The sequence below is a fragment of the Maniola hyperantus genome, chromosome 11, assembly GCF_902806685.2.
Source record: "Maniola hyperantus chromosome 11, iAphHyp1.2, whole genome shotgun sequence".
Taxonomy (NCBI): domain Eukaryota; kingdom Metazoa; phylum Arthropoda; class Insecta; order Lepidoptera; family Nymphalidae; genus Maniola; species Maniola hyperantus.
Genome location: NC_048546.1, coordinates 5,441,120 through 5,454,753, shown reverse-complemented (window position 1 = coordinate 5,454,753; position 13,634 = coordinate 5,441,120). Strand labels below are relative to the sequence as shown.

Sequence of the window (13,634 nt, the reverse complement as noted above, 5' to 3'; positions counted from 1 at the left end):
AGGGAAGAACACATTAACAAAAATACAAAATGTTATCCAAATCGTTAGAGCCAAAGAGAAGAGAAAAATCAAGTACCTAGATACTATTTATGTAAGAGCTGTAGCTCGTTCAAAAGTATATACCTAGTATGTTTATTAATGTAGGTATCCTATTAGAAATGTATACGTTTACTAGCTTCAAGATCACAATCTATACTAGCAGTAACTTGTTCATAAAAGTCGAATTGGATGCCTAGGCTAGCTTTGTCTTATGAAATTTTAAAAAGACTGTTTTGCCCCTTTCTGAGATGTATTTTGCTTTTATGCCCTGTTAGGAATTAGGATTATATTATTATGTACTCGTCGTATAGTAAAACCATAGATTATAACATGAACATGTTTATTTATTTATATATTTTGTTATGACTATAATTTTCGGTTTAACAGGAACTCAGTTTACCAAGCGTAGTTGGCACCGTGGGCGTTGTAGGAAATGTGAGAAACAGCAGGTGCAGCGGAGTACGATACTGCTGAGCGGAGGACGGGAGCGGCCGCGGCGTAAGCGGAGACGACCGGGCTGGCGTACGCTCTGGAGTAAGAAGCGATAGCTGGGGCTGCGTAAGTCCTGGCGTAGGAGGCGATAGCGGGGGCTGCGTAGGTCCTGGCGTAGGATGCAATAGCCGGAGCGGCGTAAGTCCTAGTGTAAGAGGTGATAGCTGGGGCAGCATAAGTAGCTACCGCGGGGGCAGCAACGGCAACGGCTGGTGCGGCGGCGGCATAAGTGGCGATGGGAGAACCGTGAGAGGTAGTGGACGAGTAGGAAGAGTAAGAGGTGCTGGCGGGAGAGATAGTCTTGGTCACTACAGCGGGGGCAGCGGCGTAGGTGCTGATGGCGGGAGCGGCGTAGCTCCTAGAGATGAGGGGAGCGGCGTAGCTAGTTACGGGAGCGGCGTAGGCAGCGATGGGAGCCGCGGAGTAGGTCGCGATGGGGGCAGCATGCGCGGTCTGGGTAGAGTAGGAAGAGATGGAGGAGACTGCGGGGGTGATAGTCCTGGAGACGACTGCAGCTGGTGCCGCAATAGCGTGGCTGCTGTATGCCAGAGGAGCGGCCGCCAATAAACCACTGCCGCGAACAAACCCTACGGCGCACAAAGCTACGATCAACTGTAACAAAGAAAATCAACTATTATAAGCTTTCTCATTGCAGAAATGTTAAATGATTTTGTTACACTGGTCATCTTAACAGCTGGACATTGGTCTTTGCAATGAACGTGATGTAGACAGCGGCTCCTGGCTTGAGATCGTCTGTCTAATCCAATTAGTAAGAGGTCTCAAAAAGCTGCGCTTTAGGACCCCGAAGTCTCTCGGTTATTTGTTACATAATAAATAATATTTAAGTACATTTAAAATATAAATAGAATACACACCTTAGCGTACATGTTAATGTTGTTAAATTCAATAACTGAGTAATTTCCGTAGCGATTGCTCTGATTTTTATACGAAACTTTTCATCCACAATATTAACCACTTCAGTTCCTGCACTTTCATTGCCAAGGCAAACAAGGATCAGCTTTTTTTGAGCAAATGTAGGGATCAACAGCTCTGATGTTGATGATAGCAGCCTTTCGATTGTTTTCAAGTTAACCAGCATATTTACGACATAATTAAATATCTACTCGTTGTTGTTATAACAACTTTTTTTTGATTTTTCAAATCTTAAATCTACTTTCCATATAAGTAATATTTATATCAGGGTTTATATAATAATAATAAAAATCAGGGTATTTTCCGTTTTTGCAATTTAAACTTGTACATAATTCCTTTATCAATGTACTCTATTAATTTGCTATATATACCTACTGCTGATCACGGGTCTCCTGTCAGAATGAGAACGATGGGGGGTAACCCCCCTATAGTCTTGCACGCTGACCTGATGCATGTTTTTTTCTATCTCCATAAACTACCGCTATACGAAAAACTACTACAGTCCAAGACCGTGTTAAAAGTTCAAGGTGCGGTCCGGGGATTTAACCCCTGACTTCCCGAATAGGCGGATGTCTAAACCACTAAGCTATCACAGCATCTTGTACACTGTACTCTCTTACATGCATAATATAATGTAAGTAGTATACTACCTATTGTATTGATTTATGGAACGGATACACTAGCTGTCATCTCAATACATCTTGTAAGCTATTTATCATCCTAGCTGTTGTGTACCTACAGTCGTCTATGGTCATAGCCTCACTCGGTAAGGCTTTGACTGGCTTGAACGTCGCCAGTGTGACAACTAGTGAGTAGATCACATAGAATATGGATCTACTTCTCATCAATCAGATGGATTGATTGAAATAAGTAAAACTTTTTAAAGTCAAAGCATTTTTAATATAATTGTGTACCTACCTCCTAAATGCCTCCTAATAACGGTTGAAACTTATTTTATGGAAACAGTAGATGATGCCCTTGATATCGTCCGCGTGGCTTGAAGTTTTTAAAAATCCCATGGAACCCCTTTGCTTTTCCGGGATAAAAAGTAGCCTATGTCCTTCCACGGGATGTAAGCTATATCTGTACCAAAATCAGTTAAACTGTTTAGGCGTGAAAAGCCAGCAGATAGACAGACACACTTTCGAATTTATAATATTAGTATTAGTATGAAAATATGGATTAAGTCTAATTAATTTAATTAATAGCGGATTGGTAGACTTCACCTTCGATATATAATTACGGAGATCTTTTAGGCATGCAAATTTCTTATTTTCCTTTACTGTTGAAGCAAGTGATATTAGACGATTAAACGAACTTCTTGAAGTGAAGTTCGATCGTTATTATATGAGTCACTTCATTTGAAGATACAACGTAATTGATTAAAACGCACATAACTCCGAACATTTAGATCCACGGAACAGGAATTTTCTGTACCGTGGTTAGAACTGAGTGTTGGATTGAACACTCGACCTCCCGGGTAGGAGGCAGACGTCTATCATCGCTTTATTCTACCTATACCGCGGATTCTAACTATACCTACTACCACAGAAATATAGTGTATGTGTATGTAATATAGTACAATTTTTTAAGTAAGTGTAATAACAAAAATATGAGATAATTATCTCAACTGCTAATTTGAATGACCTTTTGGCTAGTATTTTATTATCCTGCATCTTATTTTTAAATGTTAAATTTTTATTTATTGCTATATTATTACGTTCTAGTTTCCATTAAGCGGCATGCGAACTTGAAGCACTTCGGGCTTTTTCACTGTTCGAATACTTCATATGTTATCTACTATCTCAAAATCTATCCAAAACTGTGATCCAATCGCTCCTCGGGCACACAAAGTGCGCTTTTCTACATAAGTAGTATAAAAAACTCGCTTCCCGCCGTCTGTCCATCTGTTTGTTGAAATATTTCGATAATGGTTCGGAAGAAATCAAGCCTTACTTATTTGTCTTACTTATTCTTTTAAAATATAACAAAATAACCACACTGACACCACATTCGTATCATCATTGCATCCGTGCGAACCCGGGTTGAGTCGCTAGTATTTAAATAAATCAAGTAGGTATCCTTCGGAATAGCAGTAACTAACACCTTTTTAGCTTTTTCCCTAGTTTAGCGCTGAGAGAACTTATCCCAGCAGTTAAGAGTGAATATAGGCATCTTCTAGGTAAGCACGCGCTCCACCTTAGGCTGATAATGCAGCCTTGCTTGCATGTCTGATTGCAGCAAAGCGCTAGTCTATAAATCACAAACTTGGTATAAGTAGAATCACTACCCATATTATAAATGGGAAAGTGTGTTTATTTGTTGGTTTTTGTTTATTGGTGGTATTACTTTTTATTCAGAAAAATCAAAGAGTTCTATTAAAAACCTGATCGTGGGCATCATCTAGTAAAAATAGAACGATAGGTATAACTACACACGTTTGAACTCATAGTACTATCTTCGAGTGGGGTCGTGGCACATGAGTGTGACCTTGACCTGTTGCCAGGAAGGTCAATAGGTGCTCCGATTTTTTGAACGTCTAATTTATTGTTGAAAGACTATAATTATAAAGCTACTTCACCTTTAATTAATTCTTTAATGGGTAATTTGATCACGGATATTAATTTTACTAAACTAATTAATATTCTTTTCCGCCTTTAATTTAATTAACTATAATATCAATATAAAATCAATTTTAATAAATAAAAGTATGTATCACAAAGAAAAGTTCATTTTAAAAGGCTGTACCTACCTATTACTCGAAATAAAGAGATAGGAATAAGATTTTGATAAGGAAAAACAAATCAAAGTTGACTATGATTTGAAATTTGATTTGTAATGAACTTTGCATCACAACGTGTAATTTCTCTATCTAAATTCTATTCTCGCAATGAAATCCTTGCTTTCCCGAACATTTAGAAGGACATTAAAACCACGTTTTACTTATCGAGAAGTCATTTTATTCGTATAATATTTACAGGTACAATTTTTTTGATTCAGTTTACCAGCCGTAGTTAGCGCCGTGGGTGTTGTAGGCAATGTTGGACACGACGGGTGCGGCGGAGTACGACACAGCTGATCGGAGGATGGGAGCGCCCGCGGCGTAGGTGGAGACCAGAGGAGAAGCGTAGTTAGCGTAGTTGGCGTAGTTGGCGTACGCAGCCGGGGCGGAGTAGGTCCTGGCGTAAGAGGCGATGGCGGGGGCGGCGTAGGTCCTGGCGTATGAGGCCAGAGCGGGGGCAGCGTAAGCGGCTCCGACGATACCTCCGTGAGCGGTCTGGGTGTTGTAAGCGGAGTAAGAAGACACCGCGGGGGCGATGGTGCGGGACACGGCTACGGCGGGAGCGGCGTAGGCGACGGCGGGAGCGGCGGCGGCGTAGGTCGCGACGGGGGAGCCGTGAGAGGTGGAGGTCGAGTAGGAAGAGTAAGAGGTGCTGGCGGGAGAGATAGTCTTGGTCACTACAGCGGGGGCAGCGGCGTAGGTGCTGATGGCGGGAGTGGCGTAGCTCCTGGAGATGACGGGAGCGGCGGCGTAGCTAGTTACGGGAGCAGCGGCGTAGGTCGCGACGGGAGCAGCGGCGTAGGTCGCGACGGGAGCCGCGGCGTACGTAGTGATGGGAGAGCCGTGAGAGGTCTGGCTGGAGTATGACGACACAGAGCTGACTGCGGGGGTGATAGTCCTGGAGACGACGGCCGCGGGAGCAGCGTAGGCGTGGCTGCTGTACGCCACTGGGGCGGAATGCAACACGCTACCGTGGGCAACGCCTAAAGCGCAAAGAGCGACGATCAACTGTAAACGATAAAAAATATATTAGAATAATTACAATTATTAAACTCATAAAAATATCAATTATTCAAATTCAAATCACAAACACACCTTAGCGTACATGTTTATTCTGGTTATGCTGGCAACTGAATAATTTCTGAAGGAGTGCTCCGGTTTTTATACAAAAGCTTGGTTCACATTGTCCAATTCACTTTCATTGCCAAGGTGAACTGGTACGGACTAAGCGTAAGCTAACTCGCTGACTCAGTGATAGCCTTTCGATTTCATTCGTGTTCCTTTTTACTCGAACTTAGCACATGGCGGGTGAATCTTACCAGCCACGAGCTTTTCCGGTTTTGCATTTTTCACCGCTGAAAAGTATTTTTCTAATAGTGATCTGCCCGCAAGAACCAGTAAACAGTTATTATCAATTTTAAAAAAAACGAATACTAAGCAGCCTATTTAAAATTAAAACTTTCTGTAACACCAGGTAGGTACCTACGGCATACAAATAAATAAATGAAAAAAAACAAAAAGTGAAGAAAGAATAATTTATGGCAACTTGTGAAAAAATTAAACCTAACTAAGATTATATTTACTTTAATCAACTTCTGCCCACGTAGATTATCAGGTAAATTTAGATTTTGTGTAATCCTGTAAGAATCCCTTCTTTTTCCGTTATAAAAAGTATCATTTTTAGCACGGATATACTAGTTAAAGACCTGGAGAGTGACTTTGATAGGCTACTTTTTATCCCGGAAAATAAAAGATTTCCCACAGGATTTCAAAAACTTGAATCCACGCGGACGAAGTCTCGAGCATCAGCTAGTCAATCATAAACAAATACTGAGCAACGTTGTCTTTTTGTCCAAAATTGTACTTATGTTTTTTGTCATAATATAAGGTAACAAGTTGCTAAGTAACTTATCTATCGATTACCTACATGCCTATCATTATCATCAGGATGAACCCATAGCAGGCTCACTACAGAACACGGGTCTCCTCTCAGAGTGAGAAGGGTTTTGGCCATAGTCTACCACGCTGGCCATGTGCGTATTGGTAGACTTCACACACCTTCGAGAACATTATGGAGAACTCTCAGACATGCTTTTCTTCACCGTTAAAGCAAGTGATATTAATTAATTACTTAAAACGCTCATTACTCCGAAAAGTTAGAGGTGTATGCCCGGGATCGAACCCCCGACCTCCGATTAGAAGGCGGACGTCCTAACCACTAGCCTATCACCTATACATATTGATTATAATCTATAAGGTATTTTTCTATTTTATTAATTTCGACCATTAGTTGGAGAGAAAAGGGTCGATCGTCTAAAATTCTTTAAAAACCTTTATGTCTTCCTTGAGAACCTCATACTTAAAAAAAACCGGTTTAAATAGCACGTCGATTACATCAAAAAATTTGCATGTTACGAGTACATACCAATGCTATTTCCTGTAACCTAAATTAGGCAAACGCGTTGAAATGCAATCATAAAAATAATATTATACTTAAGTATTTCTAAATAATCTAAATAAAATACCTAAGTATCTACATTTTTAATGTACCTAGTTAAATATTCATAGCGTTCGTTAGACGCAACACACACCTGCAGAGAGGAACGGAGCCGAGACGCAGAAGCGCAACAACTTTTTTATAACAATTCAAACACAGCTTTATTTATTCGTACTTTGGCATAATGATGACAATTCTATGTTTCGGCTCCATTATCGGGATTCACCAAATGATTCTTGATATCGCGGTGGCAATCCTATCGTTCTGCACATTAACGCTAGCCCAAATGGTTGACGCGAATACAGGTTTTAAAAATCTCGCGGGAACCCTTTGGTTTTCCGGGATATATTATCTAATACACCACTGGGAGGACTGTTATTCGCTATCACATAATGTTGCGTCTGTCGCCTAGCTGATTTGGAAGAATTAAGATCTACCTACCTGCCAAATTTCATGATTCTAGGTCAACGGGAAGTACCCTGTAGGTTTCTTGACAGACAGACAGACAGACAGACAACAAAGTGATCCTATAAGGGTTCCGTTTTTCCTTTTGAGGTACGGAACCCTAAAAAAGAAGCTACGCCACGGTTCCTCTCCACTTTACGGGTGTGCGTTGCGCTCTGACATAATATTACGTTAGTGCTGTTCATAATTTATTAAAACTATTTACGTTGTATGAACTGAATTCTCTAAAATTAATAAAATATTGAGAAAGTCTAATTAATACAGGATGCATATTTGACTAGCCGGTATTCTATTTGTATGTAGGTACGAAGTAGTAAGTAGGTAGTTAGTAAGATAGGAACTTACTTAGGTACCTAGATTTTTATTAAATAACTAGCTGATGACCACGACTTCATCCTCATGAATTTAGGTTTTTCAAAATCCCGTGGGAACTCTTTGATTTTCCGGGATAAAAGTAGGCTGTGGTTAATCCAGGGTATTATTTTTCTCTGTTTCTCAGCCAAATCCGTCAAGCAGTTTTTGCGTGAAAGAATAACAAACATACACACACATACAAACTTTCGCTTTTATAATTTAAAAAAAAAATGAATTAAGTACACCTACTTACCATCCTACTTAATAATTATTGGCAACCCTACATCTATTTATTGAACGCAGGAAGGAAGTTGCTTGGATTGCAAGCCTACCATGTTTTCTTCTCAAGTACCTATTTAAGATTTGACAACTGACACAACAAGGCCAGACTTTGTCTCTAGTCTTTGCTGTAAGCCTGCGGGCTTCCGTGTATTCTCTACTGGGTAGGTAGGTACATAAATCTGTAGCTAGGTAGTGAAAACTAGCTACAACGCAACACAATGTCAAAAATAAATTATTTCTTCATCATCATCATCATCAACCGATAGACGAGTCGGATGGATTTCGATCAAAATGTCCCCCAAGTCGCCATTTCAGCTTGCTAATGGTTTTAAATTTTAAAATCTATTCGAAGTTTTGGAGGTATCAACTTAGAGTAGGTACGGTCTACACTAATTTTCGCCCACTACAGATCAGTGATGATATTTTGAGCTGTGTGTTTGTTTGCTGTCTGTCACTATTTTTCTCAAAAACTTACTAAGTACAGAACCGTTTGCGATCTAGTTTTTGAATGAATACGTAGGTATTTGTCTCAGAGTTGTGTCTTAGATTTTATGCTCCAGGGTTAATAGAACAAAAGGAGGTGTTGTAGTCTTGGTTTTTTTTAATATTAAATTTTTTCACTTATTTACGTAGACACAGAATATAATATAAATGAAAGGACAAGGTGACCGACTGACTGACTGACTGATCTATCAACGCACAGCTCAAACTACTGGACGGATCGGGCTGAAATTTGGCATGAAGATAGCTATTATGACGTAGGCATCCTCCAAGAAAGAATTTTGAAACCCTCGTAAGCGTTGAAAATTCAACCCCTAAGGGGGTGAAATAGGGGTTTGAAATTTGTGTAATCCACGCGGAAGTTGCGAGCACTAAGCGACTAAATATAATAGTGACGTAGTATACCTACCACAAGGTAGATATTATGTTTTCATCTACGTCAGTAGGTAAATACTTTAATTGTATACCAATAAACTGAATCAACAAAATGTCTTTCTCATACGGTTGTCAACATAAAGCTAGTTTTAAAAGCCTTGACTTTTAAGTTGGGCTTGTTATTTAATCTGCAGTTAATTACAAATATCCTAAGGCTAAATGGAGCTGCGCTTTTGATATTAACAACCTTTCTTTTGAATAAAAATTAAGTACCTAATTTTTTTTTACGTTTAAGTAACAGTAAATACTTATCCATTAAAAATGAAAAGCTTTATCTAAGGGATAAAATAATAAACTCAATTAGTATTCTTCATTTTAATTCTTAACCCATTTACGAGTAGGTACATAGGTAGATATTTATTTTGTAGTGTAGACATTAATTTCCGGAGTTATGTGCGTTCTACGCAATTAAATAAATATCACTTGCTTTAACAGTATCTCCGTTATGTACCTACCTAACCAAAGGTGTGTGAAGTGAGAAGTCTGCCAATTCGCATTGGGTCAGCCGCCAGCATGTCAGACTATGGCCTAAACCCTTCTTATTCGAGGAGACCCGTGGGCCAGCAGCCGAGCAGTGGGCTAGTGATGGGTTGATCAAGATGAACCATTTCAAGTACCTACGTGACTGGTCGAGATAGCAATCGGGGTATGAGGCGGGGGGACGCCTCGCAATACATTCCCACAGCGCCCGCGCTCGGCCGCACCGGGATAAGCGCTGTGCGGCTGTGTGGCGTTCCGACCCCGATTGCCATCTCGATCTGTCACGTACTATACCAACCTAATAAAAGGACCAATCGTAGCTACTTTTCTACACGCTTTAAAAAACCTTAAAAAATGAGACAAATACGAACTTACAATATATGAGAATGTAAATTCACACGTATCGTTGACGCATTTCTAACGAGATGTGTAGTGTTGCAGGTGGTAATTCTAAAATGTCGTATTTTGGCTTATTACAAGTAGGGTTTAACGTTAGAAAAGTGTCTCTGTGTAGGTTAGATTGGCGCTATTGACCTTTAACATCACTATCATACACCAACAGCCGTATTCAGAATCGCTTAATCGTTAAGTTAAAATGAGACAGAACTATATCTCTTACATAAATCTGTCTCGTTTCTCTCTTACTCGTAACTCTATCTTAAGTAACGATTAGCGACTCTGCGTACGGCTGTGAGTAACATTTTCCTTGGGCGCTTGTTTGACGCCGCATGTCGATGTACGAGCATGAGTCTGCATCTCTATGGTGTATGCAACTCATTGATTAGGACGGACGTCTGGGATGTCTGGCTGCCTTGTACCTAAAGGTCGTTGACCAAAGGCTGGGAAGTAAATGGGTACCTACATATATCTACCTATTTTTTACGCACGTATAGGTATATTGTCTCGTCACGTAGAAACTTGGTTCAGTAGATATTTTTTATCTAAAATGATTAATACAAATGGTAATTGGTATTGGATTGTCTTTAGGAAGTATAATAATAGCGCTAAGTTCTAATTCTGTTCTAACTACACCCTGCAGTACTTTTTACACGGATTTTACTCCCGTGACGTCAAATTCACAAACTTATTTCAATCCGGTCAAAGGACCATGATTATTTGTCACATTTACTTAGATGTGTCTTTTTAGGGGTCCGTACCTCAAAAGGAAAAACGGAACTCTTATAGGATCACTTTGTTGTCTGTCTGTCTGTCTGTCTGTCAAGAAACCCACAGGGTATACTTACATACCAGGGGTGTTACGGATATTCGCATCCGCTTCCGCGAAACATTCGCATTAATTCAGACATCCGCATCCGCATCAATTAATGCGGAGCTTTTACGGATTCCGATTCATATTTAGAACAAGTAACGACCTGCAAAGAAATTGGGCAGGACCAGAATTGCGCTTGTTTCGCGCGGGTTGCTAGTCGATATCTCCGTTCGGTAACTGACCAAACAAAAAGTGTACAATGGTACCCGGTAGGGTGTTACGAATATTCGCATCCACATCCGCAAGTGCGGAACATTCGCATTAATTCAGACATCCGCATCCCCATCAAATGTCAAAATAAGGTATCCACAACAACCCTGATACCGTACCTAACTTGATATCTCTACTTATATAGGTAGGTGTTTTGGGTAGGTAAAAAAATTAAGGTTTATTTTAAAACCTACAGAGCTCCAAAACTGGTCCGCAACTAATTATTAATGTCAGCAGTTACTACAGCCTTAAAAGTAAGTAGTTCAACCGGTATTTTTTTAAATATCAGTTGTGCTTTGTCTGTTACAGTGCAAGTAATTTACATACATCTGAGTTGTTACCATCATGAAATAATAATAAAATTATGTATTAATTCATAACAACTTCTCAAGCAACATTACTAATATTGTAAATCGATTCTGTCTGTCTGCTAGCTTTTTACGGCTCATCCGTTTGACCAATTTTGGTACAGAGCTAGCTTATATCCTGGGAAAGGACATAGACTATTTTTGGTGCCGGAAAATAAACAAGTTACCATTAGATTTCTTTGCCATTTGACCGCTTCTTTATGTTAGAAGTGACTACCTAATTTATTACCTAGTTATTTTCTAGTTAGAGCTAGTTTATAGTATGCATAAAAAAGCTGACTGACTAACTGATCTAGCGACGCGCAGCTCAAACCACTGGACGAATTAGGCTGACGTAGGCATCCGCTAAGAAAGGATTTTTGAAAGCTTATCCCCTAAGGGGGTATATTAGAGGTTTGAAATTATTTTATGTACGAAAATATTTTATACACGCCGACGAAGTCGCGGTAATAAGCTAGTAATACATAATTATAGACCACATAGACAGTGCTATCTTAGCTGCACTAAGCTTATCTATGAATTTCGTAACTCCGTTACAAAGCCTTATGCCGAAATATATAGAGGCCAATTATTCAAAAGCAATAGGTATATGCAAGTGCTAATAATAAAACGTATGCTATTTAAAAACGAAAGGCTGAAATTTTTATCTATAAAACGCCGGCTTCTTTACACGATGGGTTGGGGTTCAACCCCTGAATTTTCGGAATTCGTTCGTGCGTTTTAAGCAATTAAATATGTCATTTGGTTTAACGACCAAGGAATACATCATAAGGGAACCTGCATGCCTGAGCTTGTCGGATCAATCAGTCGCGAGCAAGCGCTTGCAAACGCACACATTTAATTACTTTACTTATACCGATACGACTTAAACACAAGCATGAGCCGCGCGAATTCTTGAAATGCAAGAACTAACCTGGATCACAGTCATGAGTAGATATCCTTACCTGGATGCTGCGAGCAGTGGCCGACGGCCGTGGTCGTAGCCGTACAGTGCGGGAGGTCCCTACAAAATGGTCGCTGCAGCTATAACCCGACCTGGCCACCTAATGCGCGCCAGGTTGCCCTACTATAGTTTAGTAGGATGGCAATTGAAATAGCAAAAAAATATAGTTTTATATTAAGCCGAATGTGGATTTTAATATTTTTTTTATGGTTTAAAAAAAAAGAATTTTACATTCACAACATCAAGTTTATTTGTCTTTTAATTGACAATCAGTAAATTTACATCAATAGTACATATAATAAACGTCTTACACAAAAACACATTGAATCCTTGGGGGCTCGACAAATACCTAGGGTGATACCCTACTGGTCAACATTTAGAAGAAATGACATTGATTCAGGTACTTATTTACAAGTTTTTTTACAGGTAAACTAAAATATGTCAAAAACTTCGAAAATTAATGGTAACTTTTAGACAGTGGTGTAAAATTGTTTTGCACACAAATCTCTAAAAAAATAACGTAAAAGGCTAACGCATAGACGGAGTGAAGTTGAGCAATCTTTTTGATAACAAAATAAACTAATAAGCCGACCGAAATATCTGCGAACCTGGCTTAGTGACGTCATGCAACGCGCTCGCGTTGGCACCGGTACTGGATAGACGAAAACGGGCGAGTTGCGGGGAAGCGCATTCCAACGAGGTTCGTAGATATTTCCGCTAGGTAGTAGCTTTATGTACTTTGGCATCAATGATATTAGAAGAAAAATAGGTAGATAGGTTACTTATATCAAATTCGATGTTTAGTAATGGCACGCTGCGTCAGCGCCGAAAGACTCAACACACATAAACGCATAGATAGTATTTTAACCTCACACAACAGAGAGTAAAGGACGGTGAACTAATAACCTCAGCTTCAGTTGCGCACGAAAAAGAGACGGTTATATTTTGCACTACCTCGTCCTGCACAGAAGAGTGGAAGAAGGACGGATATATGCCTAATAATGCGAGCGTAAAAGAGACGGGACGAGACGGTAAACTAGAAACTCCAAAGAAAAAAAAAACAGTAAAGTCTATTCGGCTAATGCCGATTTATGCCTACACTGTAGTTGTATAGTAAAATAAAAACCTTATACTGTGGTATTTAATATATTACGAACTAGCTTTTTCCCGCGGTTCCGCTCGTTTTTAGGGTTCCGTGCCCAAGGGGTGCCAACGGGACCCTATTACTAAGCCTCCGCTGTCTGTACGTCCATCTGTCAGCGGGCTGTATCTCGTAAGCCGTAATAGGTAGACAGTTGAAATTTTCACAGAATGTATTTCTATTGCCGCTATAATAAAAATAATAAAAATTAAATTAAATTAAATAAAGGGGGCTCCCATACATGGAAAAGAAGTCGAAATAAAATTACTAAATTTTACGCGGACAAAGCCGCGGGAAGGTAGGTAAAGGAATAAAATGTGAAATGAAAATATTTTTTATTTTTGAAAATATTTACTATTACACAATCTACATACTCATAGCCAAAATTCCCTCATTGTATGAAGAGACCCAGCAGTGGACCGTAAAAAGATGTTAGACCATA

At 39.7% G+C, this 13,634-nt stretch overlaps 2 protein-coding genes across 2 annotated transcripts; both read right to left on the bottom strand.

The window, feature by feature from the left end:
- Positions 1-435: 435 nt before the first annotated feature.
- On the bottom strand, positions 436-1,418 carry LOC117986680 (cuticle protein 16.5-like). Its single transcript, XM_034973555.2, has 2 exons — positions 1,407-1,418; positions 436-1,143 (listed from the first exon to the last, which is right to left on the bottom strand). The coding sequence occupies exons 1-2, from the start codon at positions 1,416-1,418 to the stop codon at positions 436-438; spliced, it is 720 nt and encodes a 239-aa protein (XP_034829446.2).
- Positions 1,419-4,408: 2,990 nt separating this feature from the next.
- LOC138403013 (cuticle protein 16.5-like) lies at positions 4,409-5,368 on the bottom strand. The gene is made up of 2 exons (XM_069501859.1): positions 5,342-5,368; positions 4,409-5,254 (listed from the first exon to the last, which is right to left on the bottom strand). The coding sequence occupies exons 1-2, from the start codon at positions 5,351-5,353 to the stop codon at positions 4,466-4,468; spliced, it is 801 nt and encodes a 266-aa protein (XP_069357960.1). The 5' UTR covers positions 5,354-5,368; the 3' UTR covers positions 4,409-4,465.
- Between the last annotated feature and the right edge of the window lie 8,266 nt (positions 5,369-13,634).